This window comes from Calidris pugnax, unplaced genomic scaffold (assembly GCF_001431845.1).
Source record: "Calidris pugnax isolate Ruff unplaced genomic scaffold, ASM143184v1 scaffold17, whole genome shotgun sequence".
NCBI classification, from domain to species: domain Eukaryota; kingdom Metazoa; phylum Chordata; class Aves; order Charadriiformes; family Scolopacidae; genus Calidris; species Calidris pugnax.
Window position 1 is genome coordinate 1,325,102 of NW_015090794.1, and position 19,498 is coordinate 1,344,599.

The 19,498-nt window shown below is 52.2% G+C and overlaps 1 protein-coding gene across 1 annotated transcript; it reads left to right on the forward strand.

Moving 5' to 3' along the window:
• Positions 1–6: 6 nt before the first annotated feature.
• ALKBH5 (alkB homolog 5, RNA demethylase) lies at positions 7–18,230 on the forward strand. Its single transcript, XM_014936535.1, has 4 exons — positions 7–779; positions 7,173–7,253; positions 11,737–11,892; positions 13,627–18,230. Exons 1-4 carry the CDS (start codon positions 25–27, stop codon positions 13,808–13,810), a joined length of 1,176 nt encoding a protein of 391 aa, XP_014792021.1. The 5' UTR covers positions 7–24; the 3' UTR covers positions 13,811–18,230.
• The last annotated feature ends 1,268 nt before the right edge of the window (positions 18,231–19,498 follow it).

Here is a 19,498-nt window from a genome sequence, read left to right on the forward strand (position 1 = left end):
AGAGGCGGGGGCTGCGGACGCACTATGGCGGGCAGCGGCTACACGGACCTGCGGGAGAAGCTCAAGTCCATGATGCCCTACCGGGACGGCCACAAAGGCGGCAACGGGGGCGGCGGCAGCAGCAACAACAACAACGGGGGGGGGAACCTCCCGCGGGAGCCCCCCGAACCCCTTTACGATCGCAAACGGCGGCACCAGGAGGACTCCGGCTCCGAAGCCAGCGACTACGAGGAGCAGAAGGAGGAGGAAGAAGCTCGGAAAGTCAAGAGCGGCATCCGCCAGCTTCGCCTCTTCAGCGCCGAGGAGTGCGCCAAGATCGAGGCCCGCATCGAGGAGGTGGTGTCCCGGGCGGAGAAGGGGCTCTACAAGGAGCACACGGTGGATCGGGCCCCTCTGCGGAACAAGTATTTTTTCGGGGAGGGCTACACCTACGGGTCTCAACTGCAGAGACGAGGCCCAGGCCAGGAACGCCTGTACCCCCGGGGGGAGGTGGATGCCATCCCCGAGTGGGTGCACGACCTGGTGATCAGGAAGCTGGTGGAGCACCGGGTGATTCCCGAGGGCTTTGTGAACAGTGCCGTCATCAACGACTACCAGCCGGGGGGCTGCATTGTCTCCCACGTGGACCCCATCCATATCTTTGAGAGGCCCATCGTCTCCGTCTCCTTCTTCAGCGACTCGGCCCTCTGCTTCGGCTGTAAATTCCAGTTCAAACCCATCAGGGTCTCGGAGCCCGTTCTCTTCCTGCCCGTCAAGAGGGGAAGCGTCACGGTGCTCAGGTAACTCGGCCCCGCGTCGCCAAGGCCTCCTCTAACGTGCCGGGGCTGGGTTGTGTAACGTTAATCACGAGGCACGAGGACGCACACCCTGACGGTGGCTCGGGCTCGATCTCGCCCACCCGGAGGCGTGTGGGGTCTCGCTGCGGTGGAAGGGGGTGAAGGAAAGAGCTGGGGGTGGGCTTCCTGCCGCCGCGGTGGATGTGGATAGGGTGGGTGGGTGGGGTGTCTTCTCCAGGCACGTCTTGGCGGGAGCGTGGCCGCTTGCGGAGCCGAGCTGTGCTGTAGTTCCTGTAAACGGTTAAAATAACACATCGAGACGTAAAATGGATCCCCCTGCCCAAGAGCGGTCAGAGAGGAGCAGCTGGTTGGGATGGGGCTGCTGGGTCTATTCTTAGCTTGGCCGGTGCCTTCCCGACCTGACCTTAAGCGTGGGGAAGGAGGTGTGAATGGCCTCGTCTTCCCAGTCTGGAAACTGGGAATGCTCAACCCTTCCCTGTGTGGTGCCCGTGGGGAGATGGGATCGCAGAGTCCCCCCCCTGTGGGACTGGCACTTGGAACCGTGGTGGGTCACGGGTGCCAGAAAGGACTTCACGTGCGCTCTCGCAAGGGGGGGAAAAGCTGTGAGAGGTGAAATGACCTGCCCAAGGTCACGCAGCCGGCCGGTAGGAAAGCTGGGATTGGCACTGGGAAACGCCTGCTTCCTAATCCCCACTGCCTCCCGGGGCAGGCAGGTGAGGGGACGGGCAGGGTGTGCACAGGCTGGTGTGGAAGGACACACCAGCATCCAGGTTTTGGGAAGGGTGGCCCCAAGCCCAGCACCGGCGCTGCCTGACTCGGTGAGGTGTCCCTGAAGGTCAGAGTGCTCCCTGCAGGGATGGCCGGACTCTGCCAGCAGTGCTCCAAGCAACCAACTGTATCCCCGTTTGGGGTCTTTAATATTAATTTTTTTGGACTGGTGAAGGTCCAGGTTGGTTTTCAGGGCTCCCAAGCTGTAACACAATCCTCTGCTTTGGCTTGTAAAGTGATCGCCGCAGGGTTCGGGAAGGAATTTCCCCCCCCACCTCCCCCCCAGCCCCATACGCACAGCCTCGCACCGTTGACTAGTGCATCAATAATAAATGCTGAGATCTCGCGTAGCTTTTATCTCGGAAAAGCTGCACAAACATTAACTAATCCTCCCTGTACCCCCTGCGTTAGGTAACTCCTGTGGATTAGCGAGGGCTGAGGGAGGCTGCAGAGGGAAGCGGGAACGGCGCTGAGGACATTTTCCTGTCTCTGGTGGGTCAGAGAGGGGCAGGGGTCAGGATGATGCTGTGAAATGGGACCAGAGGGGGGACCTGACCTGCCACATGTCCTTTTTACCACGGAGCAAGCTCCATCCCTGGGGATGGAGACTGCCAGGCGCGAGGCAGCCGTTCCGCTCCCCGTCATCTCCTCTTAGACAGGAGGAGAGAAACTTTCTACCCTAATTTTCCTGCTGGTGATGAGAACCCCTGTGCTGCCTTTCCCCAGGGGGAGCCTGGAGTAAATAGCTGTCTGTCCTTTCACAGCCAGAGGTCTTTTTGAAGGACAGCGAGAGGGTTTTTTTTTCTTGCTTAGGAGTGTGCTGGCAGAGCTGTTAACGCCGGGTCAGGCTGTAGTGTTGTAGTCGAAGCCATTAGGAAAACTCTCCTGGCTTTATATCTGAAGGAGGATGAGGACTTCGCAGTGGAGGATGGTGGGAGAAGGGAGAGGTCTCTCCTCCCAAAACTGCCAGGAAGAGGCATCTGGTTCAGGGCTCCTGAAACCGGAGCGGGGTGTCTCCCAGGCCTGTGAGTTTGAGTTGTTGGCCAGCGTCGTCTGTGTACCGTGATCAGCTTATTAACATGGCTGAAGCAATTGTACAAAGCAAACGAAGATATCTTTTTCTCTCTAAATAGAAGGGTTGCTTTCTAAGCGACCTGCCGCAGGCGTTCACTAGCTTAATCCATGGGTAGATGTTCTGCTTTCCAGCAAATAATAGAATTTAAACCAGGGATTATTTCAATTTTGGTACAGCAGTTAGCAGATACTTAGCACTCACTTAAGAGAGATTCTGCCAAAGTGATTGTTCTGTGATGATATGATCCTGGCTGGATACAAGTTCCTCGACTCAGGCAGACGTCCTGGTCTCCTGCTGGTCTCCTTGTCTCCCCTCTAACCCCAGCGATTTGGGAGGAGGGGGGAGAGGTGCAGACTTGTCGGTAGGCTCTCAGGGGTGTATCTCAGAAATCCAACCCTCGCTCGTGTTTAAGTCAACTTCCCAAACTTGGCTTTTTCTCCTCCCAGTAAACAGTTGCTGAAGGCAGTTGCCCTGGAGATAGGGAAACGGCGCAGATAGAAACGGCATGCTTGTAATGTCTGTGATTCAAATATTGCTGGGTCAGTGGCTGCTGCTGGCGTGCTGCCTGCCCGGGGAAGCCAGGGTAGTTACGTGTGTTTGGTTACTGTGTGGAAGTCATGAGGATCTAAAGAAAGCTGTCAGATGTCTCTCTTTGCCCCCACATCATTCTCCGACTCTTCCCCAGATCACCCACATCCTGTTCCTGCTCTCAGCAGCTTATTCCAAATTGCCCTCCTGATTTTCTAGCACCTACCTGGCAGGGAGTCCCTAGAGGGGCTTTCCCCGTGTCCCTCCCTTGACTTTATTTGCCTACCGTGAAGCAGGCTGTGGTGTTTGCAAACACTGAACCTCCCTCAAGCTCACTGGAAAGTATTCAGATCTCAAGATGATGGGTTAGTGTTTAAAAGGTGGACTGGAGGTTCTCCTGGCTGGGCTGTGCACCTTTGCCAGCAGGACAAAGGTTAAGCCTCCCCACGACCTGCTAATGAGCCCTTTGCTCTTCCAGCAAGGCACTTTTTCCTTTCCTTTCATACCTGTGGTGAAGATTTCCCCTTGTAGGTTTTGACATCTAGAAGAAAACGTCCTCCAGTCCCCTCTTCTCCCACAGCCCCAGGTTCCTGCAGGTTTGTCCTGCTGCTGGCCAGGCCAGGAGAAAGCAGCAGCAGCGCCTTGGTTTGTGCTGGTCTTTGTGGCCATTTGGAGTGAAGTTGGATTTCAATCCCATGGACCATCAGCTGCCTGTTGGGGGCTGCTGGCTGGACCACTTTTGTAGATTTTCTTTTTTTTTTTTTTTTAACAGATTTGTTGCGAATGGGATAAGGGGAAACAAACAACTCCTGTACAGTCAAATGTTGAATCTCTAAGCCTAAGATGCCTTGAGAGACCGTGGCTCTGGGTCTTTGGGTCAGCCGCTATTCAAGGGATATATCTTGAGCAATGCTTTGTCCTTACGCTCTGAATATGCTCTGGTAGAGCCAAAGCAGAGAGCTCTGCAGATCCAGCTGTCCACACTCTTTGAGCTCCCCTGCCAGTCTCATTTTTGCCATCTGCTGCGAGAGGTGATATCTGGAGTCGTTGACACCACCTCACCACTGTGTTTGTTTTTGAGACATTCACTTGACCTATGTAAAGATGGTGCTGCGGAATTTGATAAGCATCAATCGATAGAAGCGGTGGGGAGGAGGTGGAGGAATTTGCCCATTCATCTGGGGAACATGTGCTTTAAAAAATGCTTAGCCTGGAAAAAAGGGTGGAAGCTGGGGGGTGCAGAGCCAGATAGAGTGGGGGGTTGCAGCCGGACCCCTGCACTGTGCAGGAGCCCCACACCGTGCCCCATAGCTGCTGGCGTGGGGAACAAATCTCGACACCGAGCCGGCTTTTGTTTAGCTGCCGGATGTTGCTTCTCAGCACCGTGGTTGGAAATAGTGCAGTTGTCATTAGCCTGAGGAATAAATGACCAAAGGTAACATTTCCCAAGTTCTGAGAGCTTGTGTGCCATACGGGCTTTTCCCTTCTGCAGCTGCTGAGTGCTCCAGGTCCTCTCCCTGCTGTTTGTAATAGCAGCGGAAACATCATGATGTTTGTCTCTCCTCTTGTCTCGAGGCATTGCCTGATGGTAGCAAAATTGGAGCCGGTTGGAGTCTCCGGAGGGTGAGCCTGCTTTCTTCCCAGCCGGAGGAATCTCTCCGCAACTGCCTGGATTAGAGGCTTTTCCAGAAAAATCTGGTCCCTGAGACCAGGCCGTTGGCGCAGAGGAAGTTCTGCGTGTACCGGTGGTGATGAGGCAAATAGATTTGTTCAAGCTCTGCTTGAACTGGTCGCTGTCACATCCGTGGTTTGTGGCAGCAGCTTTCCTGAACCACAAGTAAAGCTTCGAGTTGCTCAAAGCCTGCGATGGGCCAGTGTGTGAGGTCCCTCTGCCCCTGAGCTGGCCTGGCTGTCGTCAACCCCTAGAAATGTTTCTTGTTAGAGACTCTGCAGAACTTCAGGGCCTCCTTTCTGGTGATGTTTGTAGAAAAAAATCCGCTCTCATCTCCACGTGAATCAGTTACGGTGCGGCTCGGCAGCAGCTCTTCTGGAGGGGAAAAAGAGACTCGGAGCAGAGTTGGGGATATAAGATCTGACAGGTTAGTTAGGAGTTGGACTGTTAATCTGCACCTCCCTGTGTTCTTCTGGAAAATGCTCTAAGCTGGAGATTTAGGGGTTTCCTTACCAAGTTCTCTTACCTCACGCTTTGATTTTGTTTTCTGGGCAAGAAATCTCTGGGTAGACCCTTGATATCATTATGGGTGTTTTGTTCCAGCATCTGCCCCTTCACCCATCAGCAGGATGCAGCAAGGCCGGGCAGTGGGTGAGAAGTTCATGCCGGCACAAAGCAGAACAAGGGTGACACAACCAAATAATCTTTTTCTTCCGTTTCTCAGCCTGGTACCTGTGTCTCCACCCTTTTGCTGGAGGGCCATGCAGAGACACACCGTTGTTATATCTGAGTTTTCCCACACCAGCATGGCACTGGAGCAGACTGGTGGGTCCCCATTAGGGCCTCGGGTGGGATTACTGGGGCTGTTGCTTTGGTCTTGCCCACATGGATCTGGGACCATGAGCTCTGCCTCATGCTGCCCTGAAAATGAGCTGGAAAGCAGGTTCCTGCCTGGGGAGCGAGAACGAGCAGCCAGGCTGGTATCTTGTAATGGAGAGCTCAGGTCTGGAAGCAGACCTTTTCCTGATGTTCAAGGTATCGCTGAGGATGTGCTGAGTTGAATTTTAACGTGGGTGATATTAATGAATTCGCTGGAGCCTGACGCAGAGATTCCTGGAACATAATAGAGCATCATTATAAGCCCTTTCGCATAGCGCTGTCTTGTTCTGCAATGCCCCGGAGGACGGGGGGGATGGACATCAACCCCTGTTTTAACTGATCAGGGTTTAGACTCTTAACTCTCTTCTCAGAGCAGTAAATCCATCTTTGAGGTGTGGTGTTCTCGGTGAGTGGGTGGGTTATCTAACCAGATAAAGAAAACCTGGTCCCATCCCCAGAGAAGACGTGTGTGCGTGATCTGTTCTCTGCTCTGAGTGTCCTGGGTAACCTGGAAGCCGATGGCCCTGGCCACGCTCCTGGAGGGCTGGCTGACAGCCAGTGTGGCAGCAGCTTCAGGGTGAAACCTTGTGGGGAGAGTGGGCTCAGTGATTCCTGCTTCAGGTTAAACTATTTGGGGTGTGCTAGCTTTGCCCAAGTCCCTTGTCCCTCGTCCAGAAGTCTTCTTGTCCTTGTCAGGGTTTTTTTGAAGGCTCTGAAGGCATTTACCTTCTCTTTTCCCTGTAGTGGACTCTAGAAGGCTCTTTTGTGAACGCTCTCCAAACAGCAGGTAGAGGGCAGGCCCACCTCTCGGACCTGCTCGTTAGCACCCACGTGAGTGATGAGATATGCTCCTGCCAGGGTGTCACATGGTGGGCAGCAGAGAAGGTGAGGGTGCTGAGATGGCACCATCTGTGCTGAGCTGAGGGGGGTGAGACATTCGACTCTACCACCACTGCACCCCCTCCTCGACTAACAAATGTTCTCATCGACTCTGGTACCTGTCCGTGTCTGGGTTTGCTGCATATGTCAGCCCTGAGAAATGGTTTATCTCAGGGACGTGCATGAGAAGATGCTTTGGAGCCATGTGCTGATTTTTTTCCCCCTGTTGCTCTCTAATTTCTTGATAAATGAATTAGCTGAATTTACACTCCGTAAACTCATTTTCTACATGTCTTATTTCACAATGTTGTGGCAGGTGGCAGTTTCCTCTGGTGTACACTAAAAGATCAAGTCAAAAAACAAAACAAAAGAGCCCCAAACTGTCCTCATTCCTTTCTGAAGTTTCTTCCTTCCTGTAAGTCTAGCTCCCTTATGCCTGGGGAATGGTGTTTGGAGGAGGAATTCCTGGTGGAAGTTAGGAAATGACTGGCCAAACTGAGTTGTTGAGGCTGGCAACCACTTTCTGCTTCTGCCTGTCATCTTTCTCACAGTGGCTTTTTGTTTTTGTTGTCAGTGGGTATGCAGCCGATGAAATTACACACTGTATTCGACCACAGGACATCAAGGAGAGAAGAGCTGTCATCATCCTTCGAAAGTAAGTGTTGAAGCCCTCTGGACAGTAAGATAAACTTGTACGTGGTGGGGTGATGTTTCCTAAGGTGCTTTTAAAGAAACACTTTAAAACTGCCTTGTCTGTTAATTTGTTGGCTTGATCTTAGATCTTGATTAGCTGTCACTCTGATGCTCGTTTGTGTCTTGCCGTACCCATCGCTTGGCTGGTGGAAGTAGATGGAACTTGTTACTGCAGAATTAATCACTTCTTGGCTCTGTGCAGCAGTTCTTCATTGTAATGTCTGTGTTTGCAAGCCCTGTTCGTTTCCAAACACCTGGCTTTCATCGGCTTCCTAACTCCAAACAGCTAGGATTTCAAACTCTCTTGTTTTGGGCTGCATATTCAGGTGTCTGATCGTATGATACCCACACGTGTGAGTTACCTGGACAGTTCTTTGAAGCTGCTGCTTGTGATGAAGAGTCTCCTATAAACCAGATAAAGTTTTCTTGGCAGCACGGTTTTCATTTCCTGGGGAGAGGGAGGAAGATTCTGGCTTTGAAGGGAAACGGGTGCAGTGAATTTAGTGATCAATTTACAGAGCTTGTCCTTTGAGTTGGTGTTGGGAAGCCAAGCTCTCTAAGCTGTATCGCATGCTTCCTATTTTAGAAAATACACTGTCCTGGTCAGCTGATGGCATTGCATCAGCCAATGCCTGTTCTAAAGCTCTTCAGAAAATGGAGAAAGAATAAACCAACCTCACCCCAAACTGCCTCTGTATAACCTTTCTTTGTGCCAAGAAATGTCCTCTCTTCTCAGTTCCTTCTACGAGGAGACCAAAAAATGTGACTGCCACATGTTCACCCATGTTGATTGTGCCTTAGGAGCTGTTAGCAGTAATTCTGCTGTCAAGAATCTTCTTGCAAGTGGAAACACACATGACTGGAGTACTGTAAACTCAAGACAAAAGCGTGGGCATGAGGGCAGGGCTGCAGTTGTGGCCCGGGCTGGCATAAGGCTGGCAGTCAAGCGGTCTGGATTCACACTTGCTGAGCTTTTGGACAGCTTAGTTGGTTTCAAAACAAGTCTGGCAACTTTGTGAAGATACGGCACAAAGCCAGTGGAGTGGAATTGGACATCTGGTTAGAGAAACCCGTGAAATGAAGGCAGGAAAAACAGCAGCCCTGAGGCGTGAGCCAAGCAAAATCAGCACAGACCCAGGGAGGCAGGATGGGATGTGGCAGGTGGGATCAAAGGAAGACAGATTAGAACCAAACCATCCCATAGCTGGTTACTGCCGCATGAGGTTTAAGGCGAGAGGGTTGCGATAAGAGCTCAAAGGCTGTTACGTTCTCCTTACTGGTTACTGCAGCCAGCAAAGCAGTGTGAGTGCTGACGTGCACCAGTGGAAGGCATCTCCAGATCCTGCAGCTGCTCTAGTTGGGCTTTGGGAGAGAGGAGCTGCCTGCCTTAGGCTGTGGAGCAGTTCCCTAGGAAAGACAGACTCGGCTAAATAAGCTAAAGCTGCCCAAATTGGAGCAGATATCTAATTTCACTGAATTTCACTGAATATAATTGTTTATATTGATTCAACCCCTTGCTTTCCCCAGCTTCTGTAAGCTGAGGGTGCTGAGTTATTTCAGTCCAGCCTGACTGCCCTCAAAGCGCAACTGGGCAAGCACCTAACTGTCTGAGATGTACCTGGCTGACCTGGTGCATCGCTGCTGGAGAGACAAAGCCTTTTTAGCTCCTAGCAGAGCCGAATTGGCTGCGTTTGCTTAGCCATCCTTCTGTAGCAGTGTGTCCTTCCATCTTCCCCTGATTTCAGGAGCCTGATTTGCTTAGTGTCAGAGCAGAAGTGTCTCTGCCCAGTCATACGCAGACAGCGATGGGCCGAGTTGACTTGCAGGCTGAAGGGAAACCACAACAGGATTTTTCTCTTGAGCAAAGTGGAAACCCCCCTGGTAATTATTTTTGTGTAATCTCCGTAGAGCTTAGCGGCCCCGGTGAATACATGGCAGTTGCCTGTTTGCCAAAGGGTGCGTGCTGATTGCTGCCAAATAGAGCTTATTAATTGCTGCTTATCCCTTGTGACGGCGGCCGTCTCCGCGCCCAGTCCCGTGTGCGTGCACGCAGGCACAGCGGGGCTGCCGCGACCTTTGTCTGTGCTCGCATCCCCGCGGCATCTATTGCTGCAAACCAATGTCCTTCCCTCCTCCCGCATCATGCGACTTCGTGCAGGCTGAAATAACATGTTATGCAAGCAGGAAAACAGCTCCTTCCTCTGCTAGCCCGGTTAGCACGAGAGGGCTTGGGAGCAGCCAGCCCGCCTGGTAAAACTCCTCTTCCTCCTCTTCAGCCTCAAGCTCTCCAGCACGACCGGATCCGTTAAGTCATACGGCAGCACCAACTCTGCTGCAGCTCAGAATTGGGATATTTGGCTCTGAATAGGCTGCCGGGCCCCAAACATTTGAGGCTGGATCTGCTCTTGCCTCTGCTCCGAGCGTGTGGTTCTAGAGATGGTTTTTGCTGGCAGTGGCAGAGCAAAGCCGCGCGAGCTGGAGAAGTGACTGAGTTTTGCAGGATGCTCGAGAGCAGCGTGGTTACCAAGTAGGTCATAAACACTCCAGTGTTTGTGTAGCTGCAGCGTGAGGGTATTTACAGCGTTCCCTGCGTATCGGCGAGCAGGACGGCGGGGAGACAGTGAGCTTGGGAAGCACTTTGAGCAAGAGGCTGGGGGAGAGGAACCATGCTCTCAATTTCAGGAAATGCCGAAAGAGGTAGGGGATAGAAATACGACCTATGGAATTGGGTCTCAAAAGTTGTTTTGGAGGGCTTCTGCTGCCATTTCTGAGCAGTTACAAAGGGCAGTCATTCTATTTAACTTGTATTTTTTAGGTAATTTGCTCTCCATTTCAGTACAGCCTCTCCTCGTACCTGCTCCTGCAGCTCATACCTGCATTGCTCTGCGGACGGAAAGTGTGGCTGGTGTTCCCTTGCCGAATAATTCTATTTAACTTGTACTTTTTAGGTAATTTGCTCTCCATTTTAGTACAGCCTCTCCTTGTACCTGCTCCTGCACCTCCTACCTGCATTGCTCTGTGGACGGAAAGTGTGGCTGGTGTTCCCTTGCCCTTGCAGTTTATTTGGTGGTTTGTTTGTTTGTTTTAATTGCAGCCCTGTAGTTGCTGTTGTATTTGAGAGGTATTTAAACCACCTCACTTGTCCGGGACAGGATCCACAACGCCTTTGGTGTTCCTAGCTGGATTGGGTCCAGTCCTGGAGCCAAGAACGGCCTTGTGGCCTGGAGCAGGCTCCAGCCTGGCAACTCCCTGCGGAAGTGTTCCTTGTTTCTGGAATGCTGGGCAGACTGGGGCTGCCGTGCCCAGCTTTGCGTGGGCCAGCCTGGCATCGCCCTGGTTAACTGAAGAGCCTCTCCCTGATGGTAGAAAGGAAGCTTGGCAACTGGACGTGCTTCCTAACAGGAGTTTAGGTTGGGATTCTCCTGTGGAAACCTCTCTCAGGAGCTAAAGTTCAACACTGGAGAGCAGGTAGTGATTCTGCCCTTTCTTTCACCCAGACCCCTTCTGTATTCACCCCTAATCCTGGGGAGGAAAACGGGCTGCAGCAACAATATCAACGTGCCTTTCCTTCTGGGAATTGGCTTGGATCCTCCTGAAATTGGCAGCTGTGGGGCACCAGCACCACCTTTTAGTGATTTTTGCCCAATTCTTATGCTTCAGTCTGTGTTTTGAAATAGACTTTAGCAACGCTTGTAAGCTGAGACTGGTAACTGTGCTGTGCCATCGAGTTTTCATTCCTGCTGCTCAGTCTGCTGCCTCCCTCCATGTGTGCGTGGCTGAAGTCGTCCCTGGGCCAGCGACAGCTCTGCTCTGGGGAGAGCTGTGCTTCCTCTCTGGTGCTGCTTGAGCATGTTTCTATCCCAGCACTATCTAGGTGGTGCTGCACTGCTGGGAGGGCTGTGGTGCAGCTTCTGTTTGCTAGACCTTCTCCTGACTCGCACATCAACTCTTACTCAAGCTGAGAAACGCCTGACCCCACGAGATCTTGAGACAGTAGGGAGTTTCCAGATAGAAGCAGTTATTACTGTTGTAGGTGATGATGAATTTTGCAGGGTATCTCCCAGGTGGCTGAACTGGAGCTGCGAGTTATTGACGAGTCACTGTGATTTCATGGGATTTCACAGGGGCTCCAACGCCCCTACTCTCTATCCCATGACTGGAATTGCAGTGAGCCCAGCACCGTTCACATTCATCTCATGACCACGCTGTCCCTGAGCCTTCCTCTTCCCTCTAACCAAGGCAGCAAATGTTAAACCTGAAGCTTTAAGTATCAGAAAGCTGCAGCTTGTTCTGCTGTTGAGTGTAATAGTCCTGACCCTCTTCCTGAGCCATGTGGCTGGGATTGAGGGTTCTGCTTCAGCACATCTAGGACAGAAGTCTGCTGCAGCACACCAGTGGTTCTGTACAAACTCTTTGCAAATTCTCTTCTCTTTAAATATTTGCAGAACAAGACTAGATGCACCTCGATTGGAAACAAAATCCCTGAGTAGCTCTGTGTTGCCACCAGGTTATAACTCTGACCGTCTCTCGGGAAGCAACCGGGACCAGATCCTGAAACCAAAGCGGTCCCATCGCAAAGCAGATCCTGATGCTGCTCACAGGTAGGACGATCTCTCCCAAAAGCCATGTTTTGGATGGTATCTCTAGGTCAGTGCATGTTTGAGGCTCCTGGCCTCTGATAAGAGAGACTACACAGCACACTTAAAAACATCTTAGGTTGCACCTCCCAGGTGCTTCCTGTGGTGTACAGATCTGTTTTATCAGAATGAGGTTCTTTATATGTTCCTCCTAGGCTTGTGGAGGCTAAGCTCTGGCTGTAAGCAGCTTACTTTGTTTATCCTGTGAGTGGCATAATGAAGAAGCAATAGATTTGGCTGGCTCTTGATAATGCAGTCATTCAGAACAATAGTTTCCCTGCAGCTAATTATTTTTGACCTCTATTGCCAAGCAACCTGTGCAGCTGCGTTAAACTGTATTATGAAAGCAGTCTTGGGAGAGAACGTGAGGTTTTGCTATCTGGGAAAGGTGAAGGTCTTCTTGGGAAGCTTCTCAGAGCTGTTTTGGTTCCAGAGCTGCATGTGTATATTTTTGTGTGTGTAACCAGACTGTGTGAATGGGTAAACCTGACCTTCAGCTGGAGCTCCTCGCTGAGGTTTCAGACAGCTTGAGCTCTGCAGCAAGGCTTCCCTTAAACACCACCGTGCTCTGTGTGAACGTACTGATAGCCGTGAGCAATAGCCAGTCTGCCAGCTGTCTTGCAATATTTCTGGTATTCTCCAATTCCAAAGCTTCCTGAGGATCAAGACGGTGTTCTCTGCACGTGGTGTGAAAACCAAAAGTTGGCTTGGTCTCGGGGCTTGGCCGCTGTGCGGTCCCAGCCCGTGTTTCAACCTGTCCTGGAGGGGAGGAGGGTGGGGATGGCGTGTTTATGAGCAGTGTTCATTCACCTGGACTCAGAGTGACTGGGAAGGTAGATGGAGAAGAGAAGGCAGCCTGGAAATGACAGCCTACCTCTGAGCACGCGGTGGGCCGGTGTGTGATTAGAGAAGCGATCACGCAGGACAAATCTGCAGATCCGTGAGAGCTGTTTTTCAGCCTGATGTGACCTTATCAGGGTTGGGGTGGGGGGGGCTTGCATAAACTTCTGCACCAGATGGGTATCAAAAACATGTTTTTCTCTTCCTTTGGCCTCAGTGACTCCAGATTAACACATGTAAATAGCCTGGATATCAGATAGTGGTATCTCTTGGAGGAACTTGGCAGTTGGCACCTGGGATAAAAAAAATAAGTGGTCTGTGCAGCCCACCAGCCCAGTCCTATGAGGAAGTGATTGGAGGCCAGAGCAGAGGCAGCTTTGCAGAATAACAATTGCACTGATCTGCTAATGTTTGGGAGAACTAGAGAGGACAGAGGAGTTCAGAGCTGTGGTTTCATCCTGCACCACAAGCACCGCAGCAGCTAAAAAAGGAGTTTGGCTCTGTGCTGTGAGTTCTGTAGGAGAGACAGATCCCTCTGCCTTCTTGAGGCCACACGCTGCACTTAAAAAGAGGTGACTGGGCTGTTTGGAAGTGTTCCTGGTGGAGGGAAAGACCAAAACTTGCCCTGGGAAGGGGAAGTACTTGCACCATTGAAAGCGAAGTTCTCAGCCGCCTCATGGAAGGTGCAACTTGGTGATCTGTTCCTGTTCTGCTGGGTGCCCAGTACTGGGAAAGCAGTGTGGAAACAGTCAGTCATATTGCTCTAAGTATGCAAAACTGTGGATAGTGTCTGCACACGGAATGTCTGAATCCTGTCGTGGATGTGCTCTCACTCCCTCTGTCTCTCTCTCTCCATAGGCCACGGATTCTAGAAATGGATAAAGAGGAAAACAGGCGCTCAGTCCTCTTACCAAAACATAGGAGGCGGAGCAACTTCAGCTCCGAGAACTATTGGCGAAGGTCTTACGAGTACACAGAGGACTGTGACGAGGAAGAGGAGGATGGCAGCCCAGCCAGGAAAGTTAAAATGAGGCGACACTGAGGATTGCACTTTCCAGGCTCGTGGAGCTGATGAGATTGGCCTCCAGTCTGTGAAAACTTTCTCCTCCCTCTGGCTATCTTCCATCTAGCTTCAGTTTTGGTTTTTCCTTTCAGGCTGAAGAGTAAACAGGAAGGATCTAGCGATTTCTTTTTATGAATGGAGGAATGCTGAGACATACGTAAGGATGGAACATGTCCAGTGCACATGGTGTCCTGAGTCATGGGTCAAACGGGCATCCCTCCCTTAGGAAGCAGATAAAGTTATGCCAGGCTGTCTGTTGGGATTTCTTTTGAAGACACCAAAAAGTTTAACTGTTTCATTGCGCAAGATTCAAGAATTGTATTTTCGGTTTTTTGGTTTTGTTTTTTGTTTTTTTTTTTTGCTTTAACTTTCTTCCTTTCCAAATGTTCTAAATATGATGTTTGACCCCAGGAGCTGAAATTCTCTGTGGTGGCCTCATATTCTTTGCTTCACCAAAGGGCTCCTTGGTCTGCTCTTACATAGTTGTTGTTGGGTTTGTTTTAAGGGTGCCCTGCAGTAACTGGAAGTTTGAAGCTTTGCAGACCCCTCTTACTGCAATTGATTTCAAAGGGTTTAGGACATTTTTGTTGCACTTTAGTACCAGTTTTAAATGCCGTAGGTTTCCTTTCCAGTCCCTTTTCCCAAGCCAGCGTGGGCTCGCAGCCTCGCGTCCCTGTGCTGCCCTCTCCGAGAAGAATGTACTTGAGCTCTGGTTTCTCAGTGCTGGTCTGACCAGGGGTGTGTTTTGGTTGAGGAGGAAGGAAACGTGGGCTGGCTTCACTGAGGCTGGTCCAACGTTGACCTGAGGTCCATATTGGAGCTCCGGGGCTGCCGAGTGAGCGATCGCATTGAGTATGTGCTGCTTCCCAGAGCTGGAGATAGCAAAGAGGAGTAGGAGAGACGCTGTGCTTGTGGGGACACTCGCCTTGGGACCCCCCTGAGAAAAGCTCTTCTCCACTACCTGGGGGACTGGCTTTCAGCCCTTTGCCCCTTTTAGGTGGAGAGTGTTGAGATGGCACAGCACCCCATCCAGAGGGACCGACTAGGCTCTGTCAGAGCAGGAACAGACACTGCCCTGGCCTGGGGGGAGCTGGGCAGCTCGGCTGCGGTCTGTCCCCTCCGAGGCTGGCTCTGGGAGCGAGGACACTGCAAGGGTCTAGTTTGGCCCCAGTTCAGTGCATTCAGCAGCTACTAGTGCAGAAATTGCCCGCCGCCTCCTGGCTTATTCCTGCTAGAATTCCTGGGGTTGGGAGTTTTCTGGTTGCTACAGAAAACGCTGAGAGGAATAGGAATTTGCCCCTGTGGAGTTAGCCTTAGAAAGTCTGCCTCCTTCCTCCACCCGGTTTGTGTTAGCCCAGACCAAAGCCTCGGCATTTTCAAAGTTTGGGGCCTAACACCATATTTAGAACCGTACTTTTAGGAAACTTCCTCCAATTGATTCTTTAAACCCAAGTGTTGGCAGTTGTAAGGAGTAGTATTATTTTTAAATTTTTACTGCTTTGCCCTCCTTCAAATTGTAGTTCTTAGTGTTGTGTCCCCCACACACTTCATGGTCTGCACGCTTGGCAATAAAAAGATGTAATATATTTTGAAACCCGTTTGCTGCTGTTTTGAGGGGCTCCCAGTCAAAAAAAAAAAAAAAAACAAACAAAAACAACAAAACCCAGGCATTGTTCCCCAGAGCGCCGTTCCTTGGCGATCGAGCACGTTTGCTGACATCTGGGTCTCGGTGTCCTTTTCCTCCCCTGCTGACTTCTGCCACTCGCCCACTGTTGGGGTTACTGCTGAGGCTGGATGTAGCAGCCATCTTAGTGCAAAGGAAATTACCATCACCTTCAGCACTGCTGATCTGCGAGGGGTTCATAGGTGAGATCCCCAGTGCCTGTCTCTGATTTTCTTTTTCTGATTGCTTTCCTGGTGAGAGCCCCCGTTGGCTCGGTGCAGAGGTACAGGCAGAGACTTGCGGCCCAGAGGTCTGAAAGTTCATGCTTCTGCTACTTCTGAAACTTTCAAACAGCCATTTTCAGACCACGCTTAGCATTTGAAGCAGTGTTCCTCGCCCTCCCAGCTTTCTGCAAAGAATCTGGGCCAGCTCTTGGCTACAAACCCCCTGTTTTGGAAAGTTTGGCGTTTCCCTGATAGCAAAACCGTGTGCTGGGGGCAGCGTCCCTTCTCTTCCTTACAGCTGGTGCAAACATCTCCGGCAAGCTAGAGACCTGCTAGCAGGATGCCTAGCAATGGCTGGTTCTCCTTGTCTTTCTGGATTCATCCTGGATGTGCCCCGTGCCCCCTTCAGTGTCAGGCTCTGCTGTGGGTGGCAGTGGTCGCTGCCAGAGGTCTCAGCTCTCCACAGCCTGTTCTCCCCTTCTTCCCCCCTGCACCAGCTCCCAGTTTTACTCCTACCTCTGCAATATGGATACTGTACCCCGGTGTCTCAACTCAAAATGAAGCTGGAGGCAACCTGCCCTCCCAGAGCAAGGCTCCCGTTGGGTCTGTCTCCACTGAACAAGGCATCCTGAGGGCTTGGCTCTAGCCTGGTACCAACCATCACCTAATCCCTGTCCTTGTGCAGTCTGTACACCTGCAGGTATCCTTCCTCTCCCGGTTTGTTTCGGTATTCCCGCATACCATGGTTGGGAACTCTCCCCTCCTTCCTTTCCCCTTGCCCCCATCTGTGCGGTGGGTCTGAGCTGGTGGCCGTGGCTGGAGGGACAGGAGAAGCCCCTCACCCAAGCTGCTTTCCAGCCACCATCTGTATGCGCTTGGTTTTCAACCTGACTGGTTGGGGTTTGACACCACGGAGAGAGAGTGGGACGCAACCAGTCTGACCTGTATCATCTCTTGGGCGAGGAGTCCCCAGCGTATAGGCAGGCCATCTTCCCCACTTGTACAGACATTTTCTATACACAACGGATGTATATGTGTAGATAACATGGTTTTTTAACTCTTTTGCACTGAACAACATTGGAGCGAAACCTTGATTTGAAACCAGAAGACGCATTTTAACGTGAATCCAGATGTCTAGATCCCTTAACTGTAACCTGTCTGGTAAATCTGTGGCTCAAAAACGCTGGTGATGCCCGTGCCTGTTGTCTGTCGCCGGCTGTGTCGGGCTGCCTGCAGGATCCGGGTCAGGTCGGTGGCAGGGGTCTGCTGCGGGGGACAGAGGGTGGTGACCTTCAATTCGGAGGCAAAACTTCTCCCTCTCTGCTCCGTGGGACGGGCTCGTGCACAGACCTGACCCGCTCAGCTTTGTCCTGTTTGTCTGGTGCAGTCCCACCTCCTCTCCATCCACCCGCAGCGTGTCGTTCGTGTAACCTGCTCAGCCCAAAACTGGGAACAAGGCTACGTCCGATGTGACAATCTCATGCGCCCCAACCCACAGCCCAGACCGTGAGAACCATCTCTCCTAAGGAAGGGGGAGGAAGGTGGGGTTTGTCCCCGCTTTTCCTCAAGCAGCGGGAGGAATTGGGTTTTGTCACTGCTACCCGTATCTCGAGAAGGCTCGGCCATCGAGCAAAAGCTCTTCCATCGTTTGCGTGGGCTCCATGTGTTTGTAGGAAGAGAAGGGAGGGCTGTTTGCCGGCGGTGGGAGATGAGCTGGCCCAGGCAGGAGCTGTTGGTCTGTGGGCAGGTCCTTGCCCAGCTGGGCAAGCAGCAGGGGAGCCCACCTTGCCACATCTGGCTCCACAACTGCTGAACTCTCATCTAGCTGTTAGTGAGGTGAGAGCTGTGATCCCCATCCCAAGTCTTGGCTCTTATTGGAATTTGGGGGGGGTCCCCAGGACCTTTGGCTTTCGGCACTGTTAGTGCCTGGCGCTCGCACCTATGTGGTCTGAGCCCCATGGGTCCCCATGGCTGCTGTGCTTTGAGGAGGGCTTGGGGGGGTCAGGGTCTGGACCCCCACCAGTGGAAAATAGTCTTTTATCTGCCAAAAGCGTTCCCTTTCCCGGTTGGGAGGAGAAACGTTCAGCTGAGAAGCGTGTCTCTGCTCCCTTCTGTGCCCCTGCCCACACTTACGAGTTCTGGCTGACTTTAATTTTGGTTTTTTTTAAAGATTCTAATTTTTTTTTGTTACAAATGAAAAAAAAAAAAGAGAAAAAAGAAAGTGGCAATATTTTTTTCCGTAAGCTTTTCCTAGGAAAAAGCGTGGTTTGTAACAAAGTTGTACAGTTCTGAAGTTTGAGATACGAGAAGTACTGTGTGAAACGCTGTAAATGGGGCAGAGATTATTTTATGTACAGTCTGACGCGGGGGGAATCTTTTAATTCTGGTTGATTCTTAGGAAGAATTTGGTTCTTCGCTGTCAGGGTTTGGAATTTCATGGTTTCATTATTATTATTATTATTATTTTTCTTGTATAGATTGCTGCATTAATTGAATAAAAGCAGAAAGCATCGCTCTGCCTGCCTGTGTGGTGGTGCCAGTGGCTGGGATGTGTGCCTTGCTTCTCCACCAGCAGAAATGAGGTTGCAGGGAGCGGGGAACCGCTTCTAAATAAAGGGAATCTCTGGTTCCCTGGGGATGGGGCAGCCAAACGCTGTGTCTGTCCCTCCTGCGCTGCCCTAGAAAGCAGGGATGGGGCTCACTGCCCTCCTCCTCTCTATCTGTGGGTAGCAAAGGTGGATGCTCTCCCCCTCCAGTTCCTACCCACCCCAAATAGCCCCAGCACCCTGTGGGGGCTGCACCCCAGTGCTTTGGCCTCATGTGCAGCTCCTCATCCTCCCTGCAAGAGGGAGATGGCGATGGATGGGTCTGTGGTGCCAAAGAGGGGATGGGATGGATGGATGGACGGATGGGGTCTGTTGGCCTTACATGGCAGCCTTCCTTCTCCTCTTCTGAGATGATCTCCTGCTTGGGGTCTGGCAACATTCTCTCCATCATCCACCCTCGAGCTCTGGGGCTGTGCATGGGCTCAGACCCTCTTTCCTCCATTCAGGAGCCTGTCATTGGGGCGTCGGGGAGAGGGGCTCCCCCGCTTGCCTCTAGGGTGTTTTCCACCCCAAAAAAATCTGCGTCACCTCAATGCGGTATCTTCCCCATGGCCGTGGTTAGTCAGCAGGGAGGGGAAGCCCTGCCCTGCCTGGGGTGACTCACCCCAAACCTGGGCGCAGGGCAGGGTTCTCCCCCTTCACCCTGGGCCCAGGCCATGTCATGGCAGGGACAATCGGTCTCCAGCCGAGGACGGGTCCCAAATACTACTGGCAGGAGCCAGCAGGGTGCTGAGGGCAGGGCCAGGGGGGTGCTGAGGGCAGGGTGCATCCTGCCGGCATAGGGCCCAGTGGCCGTGGTGCCGCCATGTCATTGAGGCACTCCATGGCGGTGGGGCCCGTAGGCCAGGATAAAGCCCCAAATCCAGGATAGCCCAAGGCCGTGGAGACCTCGAGACATGGATGAGCAGCCCTCGCTGTGCCCCAACCAACCCAGAGAGAAAAACCGAAAGAGAGAGGGGAAAAATTTAATATAAATAAATAAAGCGCCCACAGAGGGCGCCTGAAGTGAAGGACTACAAGTCCCATCGGCCCCCGCGGGCGCGCATGCGTGACGCGGGTGGGCGGGGCTACGCCGCGCGGTGCGGGCGGCCGCGCGCTGATTGGCGGTCGGGGTTGTCCGTCAGAGGCGCGCGCCCCGCCCCGCCCCGCCGCGGCGGTGCCTGCCCGGGGCTCG

Coding starts and splice junctions, on each gene's coding strand:
- ALKBH5 (XM_014936535.1), top strand. CDS start 25: ATGGCGGGCAGCGGCTACACGGACCTGCGGGAGAAGCTCAAGTCCATG. Junction 780..7,172: donor GGAAGCGTCACGGTGCTCAG/GTAACTCGGCCC, acceptor TTTTGTTGTCAG/TGGGTATGCAGCCGATGAAA. Junction 7,254..11,736: donor GCTGTCATCATCCTTCGAAA/GTAAGTGTTGAA, acceptor AAATATTTGCAG/AACAAGACTAGATGCACCTC.